General features: G+C 34.4%; 5 protein-coding genes across 7 annotated transcripts; 3 read left to right on the plus strand and 2 right to left on the minus strand.

Annotated features, from left to right (window-relative positions):
• The first annotated feature begins 566 nt into the window (after positions 1–566).
• On the plus strand, positions 567–7,087 carry Mondo (MLX interacting protein mondo). The gene is made up of 16 exons (XM_069046465.1): positions 567–1,206; positions 1,262–1,368; positions 1,423–1,496; positions 2,611–2,736; positions 3,437–3,587; positions 3,647–3,739; positions 3,799–3,902; positions 3,957–4,317; positions 4,569–4,882; positions 5,011–5,152; positions 5,208–5,401; positions 5,453–5,689; positions 5,751–5,878; positions 5,929–6,052; positions 6,121–6,250; positions 6,301–7,087. The coding sequence occupies exons 1-16, from the start codon at positions 926–928 to the stop codon at positions 6,408–6,410; spliced, it is 2,676 nt and encodes an 891-aa protein (XP_068902566.1). The 5' UTR covers positions 567–925; the 3' UTR covers positions 6,411–7,087.
• A 147-nt stretch (positions 7,088–7,234) lies between these two features.
• On the plus strand, positions 7,235–10,498 carry LOC138130105 (zinc finger protein 260-like). The gene is made up of 5 exons (XM_069046478.1): positions 7,235–7,638; positions 7,693–8,010; positions 8,224–8,387; positions 8,621–8,892; positions 8,947–10,498. Exons 1-5 carry the CDS (start codon positions 7,498–7,500, stop codon positions 9,375–9,377), a joined length of 1,326 nt encoding a protein of 441 aa, XP_068902579.1. The 5' UTR covers positions 7,235–7,497; the 3' UTR covers positions 9,378–10,498.
• LOC138130097 (another transcription unit protein-like) lies at positions 10,403–13,915 on the minus strand. The gene is made up of 7 exons (XM_069046466.1): positions 13,169–13,915; positions 11,964–12,172; positions 11,744–11,904; positions 11,326–11,694; positions 11,060–11,275; positions 10,823–11,006; positions 10,403–10,656 (listed from the first exon to the last, which is right to left on the minus strand). The coding sequence occupies exons 1-7, from the start codon at positions 13,819–13,821 to the stop codon at positions 10,541–10,543; spliced, it is 1,908 nt and encodes a 635-aa protein (XP_068902567.1). The 5' UTR covers positions 13,822–13,915; the 3' UTR covers positions 10,403–10,540.
• Positions 13,916–13,997: 82 nt separating this feature from the next.
• Positions 13,998–17,240, plus strand: LOC138130098 (dnaJ homolog subfamily C member 11). Of its 2 annotated transcripts, none has more exons than XM_069046467.1 (11): positions 13,998–14,257; positions 14,386–14,771; positions 14,824–15,026; positions 15,076–15,192; positions 15,249–15,344; positions 15,940–16,051; positions 16,107–16,223; positions 16,277–16,602; positions 16,658–16,767; positions 16,820–16,949; positions 17,002–17,240. In XM_069046467.1, exons 1-11 carry the CDS (start codon positions 14,186–14,188, stop codon positions 17,022–17,024), a joined length of 1,692 nt encoding a protein of 563 aa, XP_068902568.1. In that variant the 5' UTR covers positions 13,998–14,185; the 3' UTR covers positions 17,025–17,240. The 2 variants fall into 2 exon arrangements, with proteins under 2 accessions (XP_068902568.1, XP_068902569.1); XM_069046468.1 differs by having other exon boundaries at positions 14,839–15,026.
• On the minus strand, positions 15,907–18,120 carry LOC138130109 (uncharacterized protein C1orf50 homolog). 2 transcript variants are annotated; one of them, XM_069046484.1, is made up of 6 exons: positions 17,979–18,120; positions 17,814–17,926; positions 17,703–17,759; positions 17,491–17,652; positions 17,284–17,439; positions 15,907–16,141 (listed from the first exon to the last, which is right to left on the minus strand). In XM_069046484.1, exons 1-5 carry the CDS (start codon positions 18,064–18,066, stop codon positions 17,287–17,289), a joined length of 573 nt encoding a protein of 190 aa, XP_068902585.1. In that variant the 5' UTR covers positions 18,067–18,120; the 3' UTR covers positions 15,907–16,141; positions 17,284–17,286. The 2 variants fall into 2 exon arrangements, with proteins under 2 accessions (XP_068902585.1, XP_068902584.1); XM_069046483.1 differs by lacking the exon at positions 15,907–16,141 and adding an exon at positions 16,225–16,412.
• Positions 18,121–18,157: the final 37 nt, after the last annotated feature.

The raw sequence follows: 18,157 nt of genomic DNA on the forward strand, positions 1-18,157 counted from the left end.
AAAAAATGTAGGAGAAAGATAGGGATCTGGGGATCTAGATAGGCGCTGAAATGATTCTCCTCCCCAAACACATGAGGATTTTTAATAATAATAATCTTTCAAAATAATTTCACTAGCCCATAAAAACCAAATTAGGTCAAATGTGTAACATTTGAGCCCTTACAGCTTCGAAACTAATTGACATGAAACTCTTTAAACATTTATCTCATGATCTAGATCTAGCTTTAGTTAACAGAGTATTGTCGAGTTGTTGGCGAATTTTGCTTTGCTTGGATTTTTATTTATATTTTTTTCAAATTAGATGCATTTGAAAATCGTGATAAACCTTGAAAAAATTTCACACATTGTTCTTGTTTATTTTACTGATTTCAAGATTTGCTAATCCAGGTATTAAACATGCTTATCTCCAAACGTTACTCTTTAATTAGTTGTTTTGCGACTCGAAGCGCTTAATTCAAGGTCACCGTTGTCAACATTTGCATAAACAACAAACTGTTGGAACATAAATTCCCTAAGGGGCGTAATGTTTACTAATTTATTTTACTAATTTTAGCCATAGGACCGAAACGAATGGTAGTTATTACGCACAGTTACAATCCAACAAAGTTATAATTACAACATATTTGGGATTATTGACATTTAAGCCTCCAGATGCCAGGTTTGACATGCCTTCGCTTATTGATACAGTTGGCAGATTGTCACTCTCGAAATGTCATAACTACAAACTTCATACATGTGTCAAGTTATCAGCGTAGTTATTTATGGAAAAGTATATAATATTCAATGCGATGTTTCGTATTTAACGAATGACCCTTCTAATCAGTCCTTGATCTTTCTGTGTTTGATAACGACATCTCGTGTAGTCACTCGTGTGCGTCGTTGTCCTCAACCATCCACAATATTGTACTCGCGTTATTTATGAAAGATGCATGCTGTTCAAACCCTGGAAACACAAGTCAAACGTGAAAGAGAGGCTATACATTCTGGACAGTTTATGGTCTCAACGTTTGAGGCTGAAGAGCAAGATGATGAAGACGAAGTCGCTGTTCCAATACCTGAAGTTGCAGATGCCAACAGCACTATTGTACCAGTCAAACAGTTCACACATGGATCTAACATAGATGTCAACAACAGAAATCATCAACAACAGTTGTCGATAGACACCAGCCTTGCCAAACTTTTTCAATGCATGTCTTTGGCCTACAGGTTAGTTAATTGTTTGTTTACATAATGTATATTTTTTGGTGAATGCTGTTTCTAGGCAAAAATTAACATCACCTAAATGGAATCGATTTCGGGGTATAAGGTTGAGGTGGAAGGACAAGATCAGACTGAACAATGTAATTTGGAGATGCTGGCATTTGCAGTGTAGGTTATTTTTGATTTTGTAAATATTATGATTAAGTATATTTTTTGTTACAGTCATAAAAAAAGAAAATACATTAATTTGTCAGTTTGCCTCTCCCCTTGATGTGGATACACATAACAAGCCTGAGGTAAATATATGGAGATGTTATGTATTAACTAGTAAATATTGCAAACAGGAATTATATCACAATCTATTGTTAACATTATTTATCTTTGTTTGGATTTGTGTAACTCCACTATCTAACAAACAATTTGGAAAGTTGGAGCAACTGATAATACATATTTTGCATTAATACAGGTGCACAAGGCAAATTTGGAGTATGCATAAATTATAATTTTGCAATTAATTATATAATTGGCAGTATTCCATTTACCAGAAATTAGATTAAAAAGTAAATTTACATTTCTGTTAAAATTATCTAAGTTAAACAAAACTGAGTGCAAAAATTCATATTTAGATTATAATTGTGTGCAGTTTTTATTTTATATAGGTACAGTGAGTGTAAAGTCTAAAACTAATTTGATAAAATTAGTCAGTCTTATTTGTAAAGATGGATTTTTTTCAGACCATTGTCATTTGATGACGTCATAACGTGAAAACGATCGAAAAATGATGGTTCTTTAAAAAAAATTAAATTGACCTTGACTCGCACTATAACTTTTTCCTGAGACAAATTCCACGTAATTTTTATTTGATAGAATATTTTTACCATTCATTTAACATGTTATTGCAATGCAATTAGAATTGTATAATATCTGTTACTTACTCAATGTAAAAAAAGAAACAAACAAAAATTAGGTTATTTAATCGTATTCATGGAGAGTTTCTTATACATATAACACAAATTAAAAGATACCATGTATGCGTTAACGAGAGATTTCATAAGGTATAGACTTCTTGTTGATGGAATTTGTAAATTAACCTACCAATTGGGTCAAAATTTTTAATACTCGTATTACATATGTAATTTTAATCACAAATGTAGTAAACATGATTTTCGTCTGTACTATTTTTTTTCCTCATTTTATTTCATATAATTAATAGGTCGATATTGTATATTTCATATTCTCCAACCTGTCTCAGACATTTCTTTTTGATTAATATTAATTTAAATGCTGGCAGAAACTGTATGTACAAAGCTATGTAGAAACATTGTCTCATTTGTAACTTACAAATGTAAAGACGACTACGATCAGGATAACTCTGTTTGCATGCAGTTTCTTTAAGTGCGTAATTTTTAGGCCGTTGTGTTGGAAGGGAAATATTGGAAACGAAAGTTAGCAGCGGTAACGGCAGAATACAAAAAATGGCGAATGTTCTATCGAAATCACGCACTTGGGCAATCAGTGAAAGACGACGTCGAAATGGTACAATATCTTCCAACGCACGACCTGCTGTATTATAACCGGCCTGTTCATTTCATTAAAAATGCATTATGTAAATGTTTCCGAGAAAGAGCCAATTTCCGCCAAAACGGGCGCTTCACTAAAAATATACGCAATATAACAAAAAATGATAACAACACTAAAACAAGGAACAATAAGGAAAAATCGCGAATTTAATTTAAAAGCAGCAAAAAATAATGAGTTTTTTGACTTCAAATTTAATAGTACATAGTTTATTTAACGAGTTCGTGTGCAAATTGGGATTTTTTTGGCACTCGTGGGCCAGTTTAAAACGCGAGTGAAAAGAGCGTTTTTAAGGCCCATGAGTGCCAAAAAAGCCAAATTTACACACGAACGAGTTGAATATAACTTTTTTTTGTTCGACGAGCCCCTTAAAGGCCCCAAATCGCTTAAAATCTTTAAAATTAGCTTGACGTTTCGTTTTGAGAAGCTGTGACATTTATCAAAATCCGTTCACACAAGAGAAAATTCTCTGACAGTGTCGAACAAAAAAATGTCATTTGAACAAGAAACATTCTCAGTGACAAAAACTTAAGATAATATCCCCAAAAAGCGCCCGTTTACTAGCGCTCTGCTACACTTTTGAACAGGCCGGTTATAATTAAGCACGCCGTGCTTCAACGTAACCAATTTTATAAAATCATTTACGATTTGATTTTAGCTAAGCGATGTAGATTTATTAACGTGGAACTCACAAAGCTCAGAAAACATGCATATGCTAGTCGATGAGGATTATATGGGGTTAATGAGCGACACATTATTTTCAACCATCACAAATCAGCCTTTTGTTTTTCCAGATTCACGAGAGATAGGTATTTCTATGTAAAAGTTTAGAGTTTATTTAATTTCGACAGTTCATTTTTCTGTGCAGCTAAAGCCGGACTTGCCGATTTTATACAACCTAGTTTAGGACCCCTCCAACCCAACCTTGACGATTACATGGACACATTCGAACCTCTTCAAGGTTTCTATTTATCCTTCAGTATTAATTGACTTTTCTCTGACAGTTTATTTTTGTAACAGAATTCATGACATGTAAGCTTCCAACTGTTCCGGAAGAACAAACGTCGAACACCACATGGAATTATTCAGAATTGGATCTGATGCCGTCTGGCTCAAATTTACAAGTGATTATTGTCGTAACATTAATAGTAACGATGAGTCACGTTTCCAAATTGTAGATGAATACTATTCAAAACACGGCTCAGTACCAACAAGGGGTGAGCATATCTCAGATGCCGTCAGAAAAATCAATACAGCAAGAAACTCGATCATCATCGTCTGAACAAAACCTGTACAACACAATGATACAGCCGGTCGTAAGTCAATATGTACCTCAACAGGTGCAGCCGCCATCGTACCATTCACCCGTGATCTCGAAAAATGCTAAATGCCATAAGAATATGTCGCCAACACACGTTAAATTAAGTCAAGGGCATGTACATGCCAGCATGTACGCCAAATCCGTCAACAATATGTATACGAGCTACACGGAGCAAACTATGCAAACCTCCAACATGTGTCTTAATGACAGGATATCAAGTGAGTAAATGGTGACGTCAGAATCAAGTAGCAGGATAATGATAAGGGTCTATGTTTTCTCTTCGTTAGATATGTCATTTTTGACTTGTTATTATTTAAAAAAAATTGCACATTTGTGCAAAAGATTAGTTTTGATGTACCCAGCTGGTGGAAAGATCTTGGTCAAAATAAGTCACTAAATAAAAATGATTACCTGTACATAAAATAAAGTGACAGCTCAATTGGATTTACAAAATTGACTTTATCTGCAGTACCTCTTCAAGAACACATACAACAACAACAACAACAACAATTGCAACAGCTGCAACAACAACAATTGCAGCAACAGCCGCAACAACAACAGCAACAACAAATAATTTCCCAGCAACAACAACAGATAGTTCCGCAACAACAAGATTTACAACAATTCAAATTGTCTCATCAATCTCCAGATCAAAGACAATCTACGGGTTACAAATTTACGCCCCCAGCTGTACCCAATTTGAAGTTTACATCACAGGTACCCCGCATGATGCATCCCATACACTCTGCACATTCTCAGTACAACACTAGCCACTCTTTTTCTGTAAGTTTATTTTTCTTTTACTAATTTTCTTATTTTCACACTAACGAACAGTATTAATGATTATCGTTGAAAAGAAATCATTATAAAACATCGCAAGAAAAAAATTAGATGCGGTTTCTTTTTAACAGAAAGAAGATAAAACAGAGACGCGCGCGAGGAGCTCTCCCAGGGGCAGGCAGAGATCTCGATCTAATACAAGAGAACCCGTGAGGCGTCCACCGTTAATGTCCGCAGTTAGCGATCCATCTTTGCTTACGCAATTGTTAACGAGTAATAATCGTGTTACAGTTAATCTTTTTTTTAAAGTATCGCTCGATTTCTACAGATACTGACAACGAAAACATGTTCGGTCGTAATCAAGGTGCCGTTTCGTCACACGATCAACTATCAAAGCAGGTTCGAATAAAGGAAGAAAGCAGTCCCATACCGATTCTGCCTCAACCGTCACCTGCTCCTACAGCTTTAATTATCACAACTCCGGTTAATATTAACGCCGTTCAGTCACCTTCTAGTGATTCAGTAAGTTCTAGTTGAATTGATTGGGATCGTTTCGAGCGTATGTTGTTGTAGTTGTTGTTAAATTCGTTCAGTAGTTCAAATAGTCCAGTGTTGGACAGCTCACAAAATGTTAACTCACCTACCTCATCACAAGGTTCAATGGGCTCACCCAACAGAGACACTCCGCATAGGGATCAAAGAAGGGTGGGTCATATACATGCCGAACAAAAAAGACGTTATAATATCAAAAATGGTTTTGATATGATACACTCTCTTATACCACATCTTAATCAGAATCCTAATGCTAAGGTACATTACGTGAAATCAAGTAATGTACGCACCGCATCTCGAAATTGATTTTTCTTTACAGTTAAGCAAAGCGGCAATGCTGCAAAAGGGCGCAGAATATATACGGCAGCTAAGATCTGAACGAAATCAGCTGAATGAAGAAATGGAATGTCTACGGCAACAGATAGAAACACTGAATACTTCAATAAGGTATAGGGTTATCAAAGCTGACATAAAATTATTAATCAGTGACTTTTTAGTAATTGTCAGTCGATGTTACCTGCGACGGGGGCGCCAGTATCGCGGCGAAGAGACAGTAAAATGCAGGAAATGTTTGATGAGTATGTCAAAAAGCGTACAATGGAGAACTGGAAATACTGGATCGTATCCTCTTTTTACGTTTTAATTTCCAAAGTATTATTTATGCACTGTTCCTTAATTTCGTCTTTCAGTTCAGCCTGTTGTTTAGGCCTCTTTTAGAGTCTTTCAATAATTTTGTGTCCACGTCTAGCCTGGAAGATCTCTATAGGTCAACTATTTTATGGATAGAACAACACTGTACCCTCGTGGATCTCCGCCCAGGTAACGTGTTACGATTTTAGTTTTGAATTTGAGCACAACGCAGTTTTTAGTGGTTCTTAATTCTTTGAAGTACCTGAGCACAAAGACAGAAATCTTAACAGAACCTGAGAAGCTGCCAGATGAAGTTCGACACATGGTTTTGTCAAAGAATCCCCAGTAATGTAGGAAGTCATTACAAGTAAATATTTGCTCATGAACTTTTTGTTGTCGTGATATGCAGTGCAAATTATTTAATTTTAAGTGAAAATCGCTATCTTTGTAAAAGATAAGAAAAGTTATACCGTTTGTTGTAATACTTTTAACTGAGAAAAAACGAATTTAGGATTTTTTTTTTTCGTTTTAAAACTAAACATTTTTCAGTCTTCCACTTTGTAACTAATTCGATCGCGAATCTGAAATTATTCGTCTGATGACTTTAATTTATTGCAATGATGTTCAGTTATTGAACAGTTCAGAAATGTGGTTGTAGTTTTTTTTTGCCATTGAAAATTTTTCTTCACTTGTATTGTAATTGAAATTGGAAAATGTCCACGTGACGAAAACGGTGCAAATGCAAGATGCTGCCTTATGAAGTGTTTAAAACACTTATCACTCATACTGTATCTACACAATCCAAATTTTGTATGACTAATCATATAGTACAACTTATCATGTGTTTTTAACAATTTTAATTATACTGTGCCTTACAAATCCGAGCGTGATACTTTTTTATTTTAAAATTATTGTTGTAAGTTTTTAGGGTACTTACCATTGTAAATCTTGTTATGTGTTTATGAGTTTATGTATATTTTTGTGTAAGTGAATTAATTTTGAGTCATTAAAGCCTATTGTTTTGTTTTTTTGTTGTTTTATTACAAAACTGCAAAATTTTGTGTACAACACACTTGAAAAAAAAGTTACATTGATCTACTTTTTTTAGTTTTATTAAAATCAGTATAGATATTTTAAGTTTTTATTTAAATTGGCGTGCTCACCTCGCAAAACATTCAAAGAAAATTTTTTTACTAACTTAAGTGTAAGGAAAAGATGTAAACATTTCTGTTTTTTGTTTAACCATTTGAGAGCAACCTTTGGGTATTATTGCAAGAAGACAAGAGTTTATTTAGAGAGAACTTCAAATCCTCCTTCATATACGAAGTTGTCAATATCAATCACAAGATCAGGTGTTACTTTTTGGAGGTTATGTAATACATACAAAAACTTTGTTCTTGTGAGCAAAGAAGTTTTTTTAATGAACTATTATAAAAATGAGTTTAACGAATTGTTCCAATGTTTGTAGAACCTGTTTATCTCAAAATATAAATATAAAACCGATATTTAGCATGGAACCAATACTAGAGGAGCAATTAACTTTGTGTGATATGTTAATGATATGTGCGTCAGTCACGGTAAATTTTCAAAATGTAATTGGATGGAAGTGTGAATTTAAAGAAAAATTTCAGATATTTAAAGATGATGGTTTACCAGAAAATATATGTTTAAATTGCATTGAAGAGCTTCGTAAAGCGTTTTGCTTTAAGAGGATGTGTGAAAAGTCAGACACTACATTAAGAAATTGTATTAGTATAGTAGCTCCAGTTATAGTACAAGTAGACACAAATTTTGAAAATGAAGATGTAAAATCAAGTTTTAATTTAGATCATAAGCTCACAGTAGAAGCCACAAGTTGGGATGAACAAAACATGGTTTTGGCTGACACTTTAGATGATGGTATTTCAGTAAAAAGCAATGATGAAAATTATGAGGACAATTTAAAAAAGGTGGGTTCCTGCATTTTTGTTATAATTCTGTGTAACATAATAAAAATTAATCTTGTCAAAGTTTCTGCAGTGGATTTTACAATTACATATTAAAAAAAATATTTTGAGTTACCATAAGATATTTGTTGCAACAGCAACATGATTAAGGTAAGGTAAGGCCTTAATCATGCTTTTATTTTATTTTGTATGACAACTATTTTATTTTAATCTTAGGAAAGTGTACTAAAATCTGAATCATATATTCGAGAAAATAGAAGAAAAAGAAAATCTTACAACTGTGAAGAATGCAATGAAGAATGTTTAGGATTAGCTTCTTATTGGAAGCATATGGCGAGCGTTCATGGAAAAAACTTCAAATGTGAAAATTGCGGAAAAGAGTAAGTATATATTATAAAGTTTTGTTTTAAAAGTTCTCATTGAAGTTCTTCATGAAAAGAAATAATTAGTAAAAATCAGCAAAAGTTAAATCAGTGGACATTAAAAGTAGTGAACAAAATAGTTGTAGTAGTAACGTCAACATTTTGCAAGTTGGAACGACCTAAATCGATACAATGCGCATGCCGAGACAATATTGTATAAGTCAGTAGACCAAAGTTTATAATTATTTTAGATTTAAATCGCAAAGTTTATTAGCTCAGCACAAAGTTTCGCATCATAAAGAAGATGAGACACAGTCAAGACCTACAAAGAACAAAACCGGCATAATAAAAAAACGAAACTTACCTCGTACCTGCGACATTTGCAACAAGACCTTCCGATTCCACAGTAATTTAGAGCGACACAAACTAATACACACTGGAGAAAAACCTTTCTTGTGTAACGTTTGTGGAAAAGGTTTTGGGCAAATGTCATATCTCAAGATACACTCCTTCATACATACAGGTCTGTTAATATACTTTCGTTTAAACCAATTTTTTAAGTTTTATAAGACTTTAGGTGAAAAACCGTACAAGTGTCAGATGTGTGATAAAAGTTTTGCCGCCCCTGGAACCCTTATGACTCACGTACGAATCCATACTGGTGAAAGACCGCACGCGTGTAAAATATGTGGGAAAGATTTTCCTCAATCGGGGTATTTAGCAGCACATATTCGCACTCACACAGGAGAAAAACCTGTCGAGTGCAAAGTTTGTCATCGGCGATTTAATCAAAGCGGAAGGCTCGTCATACATATGAGGATACACAGCGGAGAAAAACCGTACTCCTGTAAAGAATGTGGAAGGAGTTTTGCAGTGAAGGGAACGCTCAAGAAACACATAAGGACTCATACGGGAGAAAGACCGTACGTATGCAGTGTATGTGGACAGGCATTTGCCCAAAGTGGGACTCTTGCCACACACATGAAAGTCCACAGGCCTAAGCAATAAAGTAGTGTTCATTCTGTAACAATAACATGTAACCCATTACGTAAATGTCGGATTTTAAAATGGTAATTTCGTTTAAATGTTGACAATTGTGTTGTTTGGTAAGGCAGCTGACAGCCATTTTTATAGGACTATTAAAGAATTTCGTTTTTACAGCACATTTGAAATGAAAATAAGTTTTTAATTTTCTAATGTCGCAATGCAAAGTATCATGCCCGGGTTAGCTCGATCAATGACGGTTCTTTTCTCTCAGACAAAATTATGTAACGAAAATAATGTTTCCAATAAAATCAAACGTTTTTTGCGACAAAATCGCCATTACCGTTTTTACATAAGCAGTCAACCCACATTGTTGCATGTAAAAATTAACCTCTGACGGCGGTCTAAAAACTTTATTTACGCAGTGAATACAATACAAAAAAAAGAAGATATAAACGAAGATGCCCGGAAATCTCACAATTATACAGGTGAGAATGGCAACCTCGCTTGATCAGTGGGCGTTCAAATTAGTTTGAACGCACATTACCAAATGCCTAACAGTCAAGCTAGTGCATATCTGGGTCCGAACAGACCCAGACATCTTCCGTCGAAAGTTGACGCATTTACTTTGCGGATTTCAATGTCAGATGCTTGGCGAAACAAAAACGAAAATATATTTAGATGCTTACGTAACAGTGAGCAGCAAAAGAACTGCGTGTTTGAAAATATTCTAAATATGTATTACTAAATTCAGTGGCATACTGATCAATGACCAATTTAAAAACGTGTGAACACCAAGTTAGAGATAGTGAAATATATTAATTAATTTGTTTGTCGATAATGAACGTTAACACGTTTAAATTTATTGAAGACTGTATCAGTTACTATATCAAAAAAATGTCGACATTTCGTTTTTAATCGTCACCAAAAGCTATCTCCAACTATCTCCGTCAACGAATACCTGAATATTTGGTAATGGGTTATAAGTTGCCATTGTATTTTATAGGATCTCAATACAAACGTAACATCAATTTTAAAGAAACAGTGTGTTAAAATATAGAATTTTTTATTAACTTACTTGTAATATTTTTTAAGAATGCAGTTGTAAGCAGCAAGTATAAATAAATTATACAGTAATACTTACACACTCTGTCCATAATTACAATTCTACTTCTTAAGTTATCTATCTATTCACTTTCTTCACTTGATTCTGAATCTTTCAACACCTTTGCTTTGTCAAGTTTTCTAGCTCTTCTCGCTTCTATGTCTGAACCTTCTTCGTCAGATGAATAAATTGCTCCACCTGAAAATAAGTAACGGTCAAACCGCAAACAGCGTGCGACAAGTGTAATTTCCGCACGCTAATAAAATTTTAACATACTTTGCCGGCAAACAGCTACTTGCCGAACACAATAACGTGCGCCAAGATAGTACTTCTCCAGCATGAGTAATAAAAAAAATATAAATACCTTTGGCCGCCGTCGCCGCCCCTGATTTGTACTTATTCTTGATTGCATTGAGCGAAATGGCTCCTTCTTCATCGCTTCCGTCCTCTTCTCTGTAGACACTACTGTTGTGTGACCTCGTTCCACTGTCCCCTTTTCTGCGCGGTTTGCTCATCCTGACCGTTTGACGTAGCTTTTCTTCTTCTTTCTGTAACCGGCAAATTCTTAAAACTGAGTTGAATTCGCACTCGTTCTCGTTACTTTGAGAAGAAGTTTTCTATCGTGATCTGGATCGGCCCCAACTTGAGACAAAATTTTAATACCGGAAGTTTTTTGTGAACGATCTGCGAGAGATAAAGTCATCTTTCTGTGAGTGAAACTTTCCGTTGAATGCGGTCTGAAGCTCAGCTTAGTCCTGAAGACTGCTTGACCTTGCAGACCTGTACCTTGTCTGATGAATAAGTGGTTATGATCACCCTAAAAAATATTATTGCTTTGTACTTCACAAATCTGCGCCAAAATCTAACCTGTAGTGGTTGCTTGTATACGTCGAATATTTCAGAACCTAAATGTAAACTATAGGAACCATCAGACCAGCGGACTAACCGCGCGTTTGACTCTTTCTTTATAGTCCCTTCTTTGTCCATAACTTCTTTCCACCTTATTGTATTTTCTACTTTTAATTTCAACCGCGCTCTACCTTCTTCGTCCAAAGTTTCTTCTTCATCTATTTCATCTTCATATGTTTCTGGATCAAAGGGTCGTGTTTCCACTGACAAGAAATTCGGCAATTTTACAAAATGTATGTCGCGACCTAAATCACAACTGATTTTAGGTATTTCAACGTCGATTCTTGTCTCGGGAATTGGCTCAGGTTCATTTTCCTTGTCTTCCTCCTAAAAATTAAATTTGAAATTTTTCGAAAAATACACATGAGCTACATGCTTCTTCAACTTGTCTTTGCTCAGTCTCATATTCTGAATGATGTCGTTCTTCATCTTCTTCACTTCTCTGGGTTTCTTTTTCTGATTCAACCCTGTCCTCCTTTTCTTCTTCACTACTGATATCATCTGCATCATCACCAAAAATCGCAGCAGCACTGACTTCTACAAGATAACTCAACACAATAACAAAAATGAATAATATGAATGAATGAAATAAATACCTTTGCCGTCCTCTTTGCCTTCCTCTTCACTGTCAGAATCAATAACTCTATTTTTCTTTTTAACACTTCTTTCTTCTGAACTATCTCTTTTTCTTTTATCCCCCTTTCCACTTTCTGGCGAACCAGGTTCATCTATCTGTAAATTTGGACTATTTGACCTACTGTTGTCCCTCGATTCGGCTGCTTTTTCCTGTGATGGTGACCGCGATCTAACCACATTGAATAATAAAAATGTTTAATTGATAACAATAAATATATTTTGTGTACTCAATAGGAAACAGTCATTTTAATAGGTAGAAATCAATAAAGTAAAGTGCCACTTTACTCATTAGAAACGCAGTCACACATATTTTTTTTAAATAATTATCCGATCGATTTATTTTTTCAATTAATCATGTTAATGGTGCAGTTGTTTAATCGTGAAACAAAAATTCACGTGAGGTATCAATAGAATGGAAGTCCGTCGTTGATGTGTTGACCGAAGTGTTGACGCTTGAAGTTGACGAAATGTTGTCTTGATTCAGACCGCTGAAAATCCTCTTGGAAGTTTGAATTTTGTTTTGATTGAGCAACAAATATAAAATGTATTTTAAAATTTATGCAATTACCTATTACGTTTCGCAAAAAGAATGGCAACATAATATTTTCATTCTGTTTTCAAGCTTTTTTTGAGCTCTTCAGCTGAAAAACATCTCGTAACATTTGATACACTTTTACTTTTTCATTCAAACCTTTCCATTGGTACACAAAAAAATTGCATGTCCAACTCGTAAGAAAACTGAAGGTTTCGTAGCTCGTGAATCACACGTTTTTCACTCGCTAGTAAACCTTCACTTTTCTTTACTTGTAAAACAATCTACTATAAACTACAAGAACAATTTTTATAACCATTTTTTGTAAATACTAATTACACAATTTTTGCAGTTTGTTAAAAAAACTCCCGATGAAGACAGTTGTGAATTTTTACCTACTATGTATATATTAAATTCTTGGTTATTAGCAGTTGTCGATTCTCACTTCGGTAAAAAAAGATTTTTTTTTAAATTCTGGGCGGTCGTAGATAAAATATTGTACAATACACATGAGATAAGTGATAACGCATCATTAACCAACTTGTGCGATTCTGATTACACAACTCGGCTTCGCCTCGTTGTGCAAATTTCGCACGCGTTTGTTAATAATGTTTATAAATAACAAAAAATTACCTGGATGGTGAATGATGTGATCTATTTGAACCTGCACTCTTAGATCTGTTTGATTCAACAGATTTTGATCTGTTGGAAGCAGGACTTCCTGATCTAGAGCGTGATCGCGACTTGGATCCAGATTTGTTACTTGCAACACTCCCAGATCTGGATCTGGATCTGTTACTAGCAGGGCTCGCCGATCTAGATCTTGACTTCTTTGAGCCTGCACTGCTTGATCGTGATCTACGTGATCCAGCAGGTGACTCTGATCTGTTTGATCCAGACCTTTGAGAAGCAGCACCTGACTTGTGAGATCCTGCCGATCCAGATCTGTTTGATTCACCGCTCTGAGAGCCTCTTGAACGATTAGAAGCTACACTTCTTGATCTTGATTTTCTTGAACGGTTTGTACTGCCCGACCTTTGCGACGCTCCAGATTTATTAGATTCGGCGGAAGGTGATCGAGATCGGGCACTAGACGCGGGAGTACCGGAACGTGAACGCGAAGTACGGCTTCCAGCTCGCTCGGGACTCGCATCTTGGGACCTGGTGTACTGTGGCGAGTTAGAAGCGGAATGATCTAGTCCGTGGCCAGGAGTTGGAGCGGGACCCTGAGTTATAGGACTCACACTTCTGTTTGATTCACTGTCTGATTCTGACCTCGAAGACATGATTCTTATTGTAGTTTTTAATTTTTTTGTATTTTATCGTAAACATAACCTTAAAAACAAGTTTAAATGTCAAACATTTTTGATATAATGGCTGTTGCAGGTGTGGCAACATGAAATAAAATTGCACCATTCGATATTGACACCGTATGTCCGTATGTTGGGTTGCCTATATTTCAATGAACCACATAATTTATTTAAATATTTTATTTATGAGTTTACATAATCTATATTTACCGATATTTTATAAATTAATTTTGTTCCAACCGATGAATATTAGTTTACCATGAATTTGGATGAAAATTTGTAAGTGACGTTCAATTTAGACAGTTCAAGTTTATCTTGGAGAACCTTGTGCTGAGAAAACATGGATTTGGATTCCGACGATGAAAATGTGGTTGAGGAGGACTTTTACTCCTTCCTTAATGTTCCAAAAGAGGTATTTATTAATTTTGAATGAAATTGTATTTTTCTTAGTTCATATAAAAATTTAAAATACATTTTAAAGATTCTAACCTAAAAATGAATATTAAAGACCAGTCATGTGAATTGAATAATTAATTACAGGCTACAAGGGAAGAAATCAACAATGCATACAGGCGCCTTAGCAGGATGTACCATCCAGACAAACATGTGGATCCTGAATTAAAAACTAAAGCTGAAAATTTATTTAATAAAACAAAAAAAGCTTATGAAATTTTATCTGATCCTCACAGGAGGGCTATTTATGACTCTTTGGGAATAAAAGGGTTAGAAACAGAAGGTTGGGAAATTGTGCAAAGAACAAAAACTCCAGCAGAAATTAGAGCTGAATATGAACAGCTAGCTGAGGAAAGAGCAGAAAGACGTAAACAGCAAAGGACTAATCCTAATGGGAATATCACAGTAGCCATTAATGCTACAGATTTATTTAATCCATATGAAGATGAATTCTTTGAAGATGAATTTGAACAGTTAGTATTGTTTTCTTTAATTAATTAATTTGAACATTCTTCATCTTAATAGGGATCTTTTGCAAAGGTTTCCAAATATTGAGGTATCCTCAATGCAGTTTTCTCAGTCAGTAGACTTTCCATTAACTCAGAAAGATACTTGTACCTTATCAGGACAGTTACAGACTCAGAATGGTACAGGAGGAGGTGCTGTTAACCTCAGTTGGAGGCACATTTACTCTCATAAAAGTTGGGCTGAGGTTGAGATGGCTGCTGGTATTACATTATAATAAATTTTAACAAATAATGTTTTTATTATTCACAGGAAGTGGACCCACAATTTCTTTTAAGGGCTTCAGAACTTTATCTAAAAGGTTTTTTTGGAATGGAGGAACAATTTTACAATTCACTCCTGAAGGAATCCGACCAGGAATAATGTCCAGTTAGTTGTAATTCACAAACTGTTGATAGTTGTAAAAATTGATGTTCTTTTTTCAGCCTTAGCTATGCAAATTGACAAACATTCTGTGGGATATCTAACTTACCATGGAGGAATTAGATCAATGGTTTCAACTTCTATTGTTAGGGATACTGGTAAATCATTCACTTTTTTATACCCCGTTCGCTTAAGTATTGTATTAATTACGTGTACACCACGTAAACGCTGTTCAAAAATCAAAGAACTATTGTGGTGTAAATAACATACGTTTTTCATGACATTTCCTATTAATTATCAGTGACAGATAGGTCATTTGCACCACAATGATTTTTTGCTTTTTGAACAGCGCGTAGCTCGTGAGTGATCAGCTGCTTGCGAGAAATAGATTTCAGTGGTATACTAAAATTCGCAACTAATAAAAATTTGGGGATAACCACTTTGATAATCATTAAACGGGTTTGAAATAATCTCTTTATTAAATGTGAAACTTCGCGTGCCAACTACTATTGAATGAACTAAAATAATGTCCGAGATTAACTGCACGACACTGGCATAGAACGCTTCACTGTATGCATGCGCTCTCTCTTTTATCGTTGCATCTCTGTTTCGTCTTGGTGGAAATAAAACCTACACCATGCTCAGTATCGAGCAAGAGCAAGCAGGCAAAAATCACGTGATTTTATAACTATACAGCTTCAGTGAACGAAATATAGTAAATTAATCCTATTCATGGTTTTATTTTTTTTATAGAATTTAATCACTACAATTTGTCAATACAAGTAGGACTTCCTCATTCATACATTTCACTAAACTATACAAGAAAAATGTTGAATCAAGAACTGAAATTGAAATTATCCGTTAAGTACGTTTATTTGTTGTGTGAATCACAGGATTTTATAAATTCATATTGTTACTAGGGTTGGTACATTCGGTGGTGTGGTTGAATATGGAGCTGAAAAGAAAGTGTCTAAACATAGCAGTTTATCTTTTGCTGTTACAGCTGGTGTACCATCAGGAGTTAAATTAAAAATTAGGTAAACAAGTTTGCTTCTTTTTAATGAAACAGAATATAAGTAAATAATCATAGGTTGACAAGGGCCAGTCAAGTCTATAATTTTCCAATTCATTTATGTGAAGAAATAATGCCATCACCTATATTTTATGCAACAGTCATCCCATTAGTAGTGTATGTAGTTGTAAAAAAGGGTTTTGTGGAACCTTTCCTAAAAGAGGAAAAAGCAAAAAAGGTTGAAAAGCACAAACAAAATAATTACAACAAATTGTTAGAAAAAAGAAAAGAAGCACAAGCTGCCCAAGAACTTATGACAGCAACTTACACCAGAATAAGAGATGATGAAGAAAATAAAAAAGGTCTGGTCATTATCAAGGCAATATATGGCAAAATTGTTACAGGTGTGTTTGGTGTATGTGTAATATTGTGTATGAACTCACATATTGTTTTTTAAAGATCCAAATGAACAAGGTGACAATGAGGTAACTAATGAAGTTTTAGATGTAACAATTCCTGTACAGTGCATAGTTAAAGACAGTAAGCTTGTCATGCATGAAAATACAAAGGTAAAATATTGGTTTTAATATGACAAATAGCAATGTAATAAACATTTTGCAGAGCCAGTTGCCAGGATTTTTTGATCCAGCTATAGGAGAAGATAAAATGTTACACATAATTTATAATTATCGAGAACAACCTCATGAAGTTACAATATCAGATAATGAGCCTTTAAGGTTACCTAAAAATTGTGAGTAGCCTGCCTATTATTTTATCTTTCACATAATGATAAAAAATTCCAGCTCATCGAACAAATGTCACATAGTGAAGATACAAATAAACGTATAATAGTTGTTCTAGAAGAGTGAAATTGTGATAAAGTTTAAGTCATCAGCTTAAATTGGTACATAGTATGTAACTATTCTTTTGTACCAATGATGTGTTCAAGTTATCTTAAGTGGAGTACTGCTGGTTTTAAACTTTTACAAGCCCAAGATTGTTAAAGTCTTGTTAATTTTAACAAATACATTTGTTACATAGATTCCTCTTTATTATTTTAAATTAACAATTTATAATAAACTTACTTTTCACATTAAGGCCTGCAAGTGTGGTAAACCACACATTTGTTTGAGGAAGTGAAGACCTTCATATCTCCCATTGCTTGATGTTGCTGGTGTCCAACTTAAATCTACCTCTAATCTATAACTGCCTAAGTAATCATGAGGAGAAATTTGCCATTCCTAAAAATGTGTATGCAACTCCTAAAATGCTAACATTCATAACAAAATTACCTCAGGTGATAGCATGCCAAAATATTTCTGACCAGAAGGTCTTTGGTATAAGTGATAGATATGTCCAGGCTTTTTAACAAAATTGCATGCAACTTTGTGAAGTTCTACACTTAACTTTGTTTCTTCAAATACTTCTGTCATTAATTCTTGTAAATTTTTCATCTAGAATTAAAGAAAAAAAATTTTTTTTAATTTAACATTTGATTCAATACTTGTCTTCCAGTTATTTCTAATTTGTTTCTAGTATTTGACTGCATTGCTGTGCTAACCTATAATTGAATTATATTCATTATTAAATTTAAAAATACAAAAATCAACAACACATTTGAAACTCCTTCTGTTAATTCCATGAAATCAATATAAGACCTCTTAGCCACAGCAGCAGGGCTAACCAATGCAACTCCTCCAGGTGTTACTTCTCTCTCAACCAAAACAACTAAAAATTTGAAATGTCTGTAGTTCTAGCTTGTTCATTAGAACAAATTAACCTTTCGAATCTGGTTCACCGTCATCTTTAAAAAGTTCTTGAATATTAGCTGAATCAACGGAACGTTTCATGACGAACGAAAAACTCATTCAACATGTGTATGCACAAAAACAAAAATTTTTTGTACATAACCTCACATTTCGTTTCGTAAGTTTGCAATTGCCAAAATTGCAAAAAGAA

This window comes from Tenebrio molitor, chromosome 5, assembly GCF_963966145.1.
Source record: "Tenebrio molitor chromosome 5, icTenMoli1.1, whole genome shotgun sequence".
Classification (NCBI taxonomy): Eukaryota; Metazoa; Arthropoda; class Insecta; order Coleoptera; family Tenebrionidae; genus Tenebrio; species Tenebrio molitor.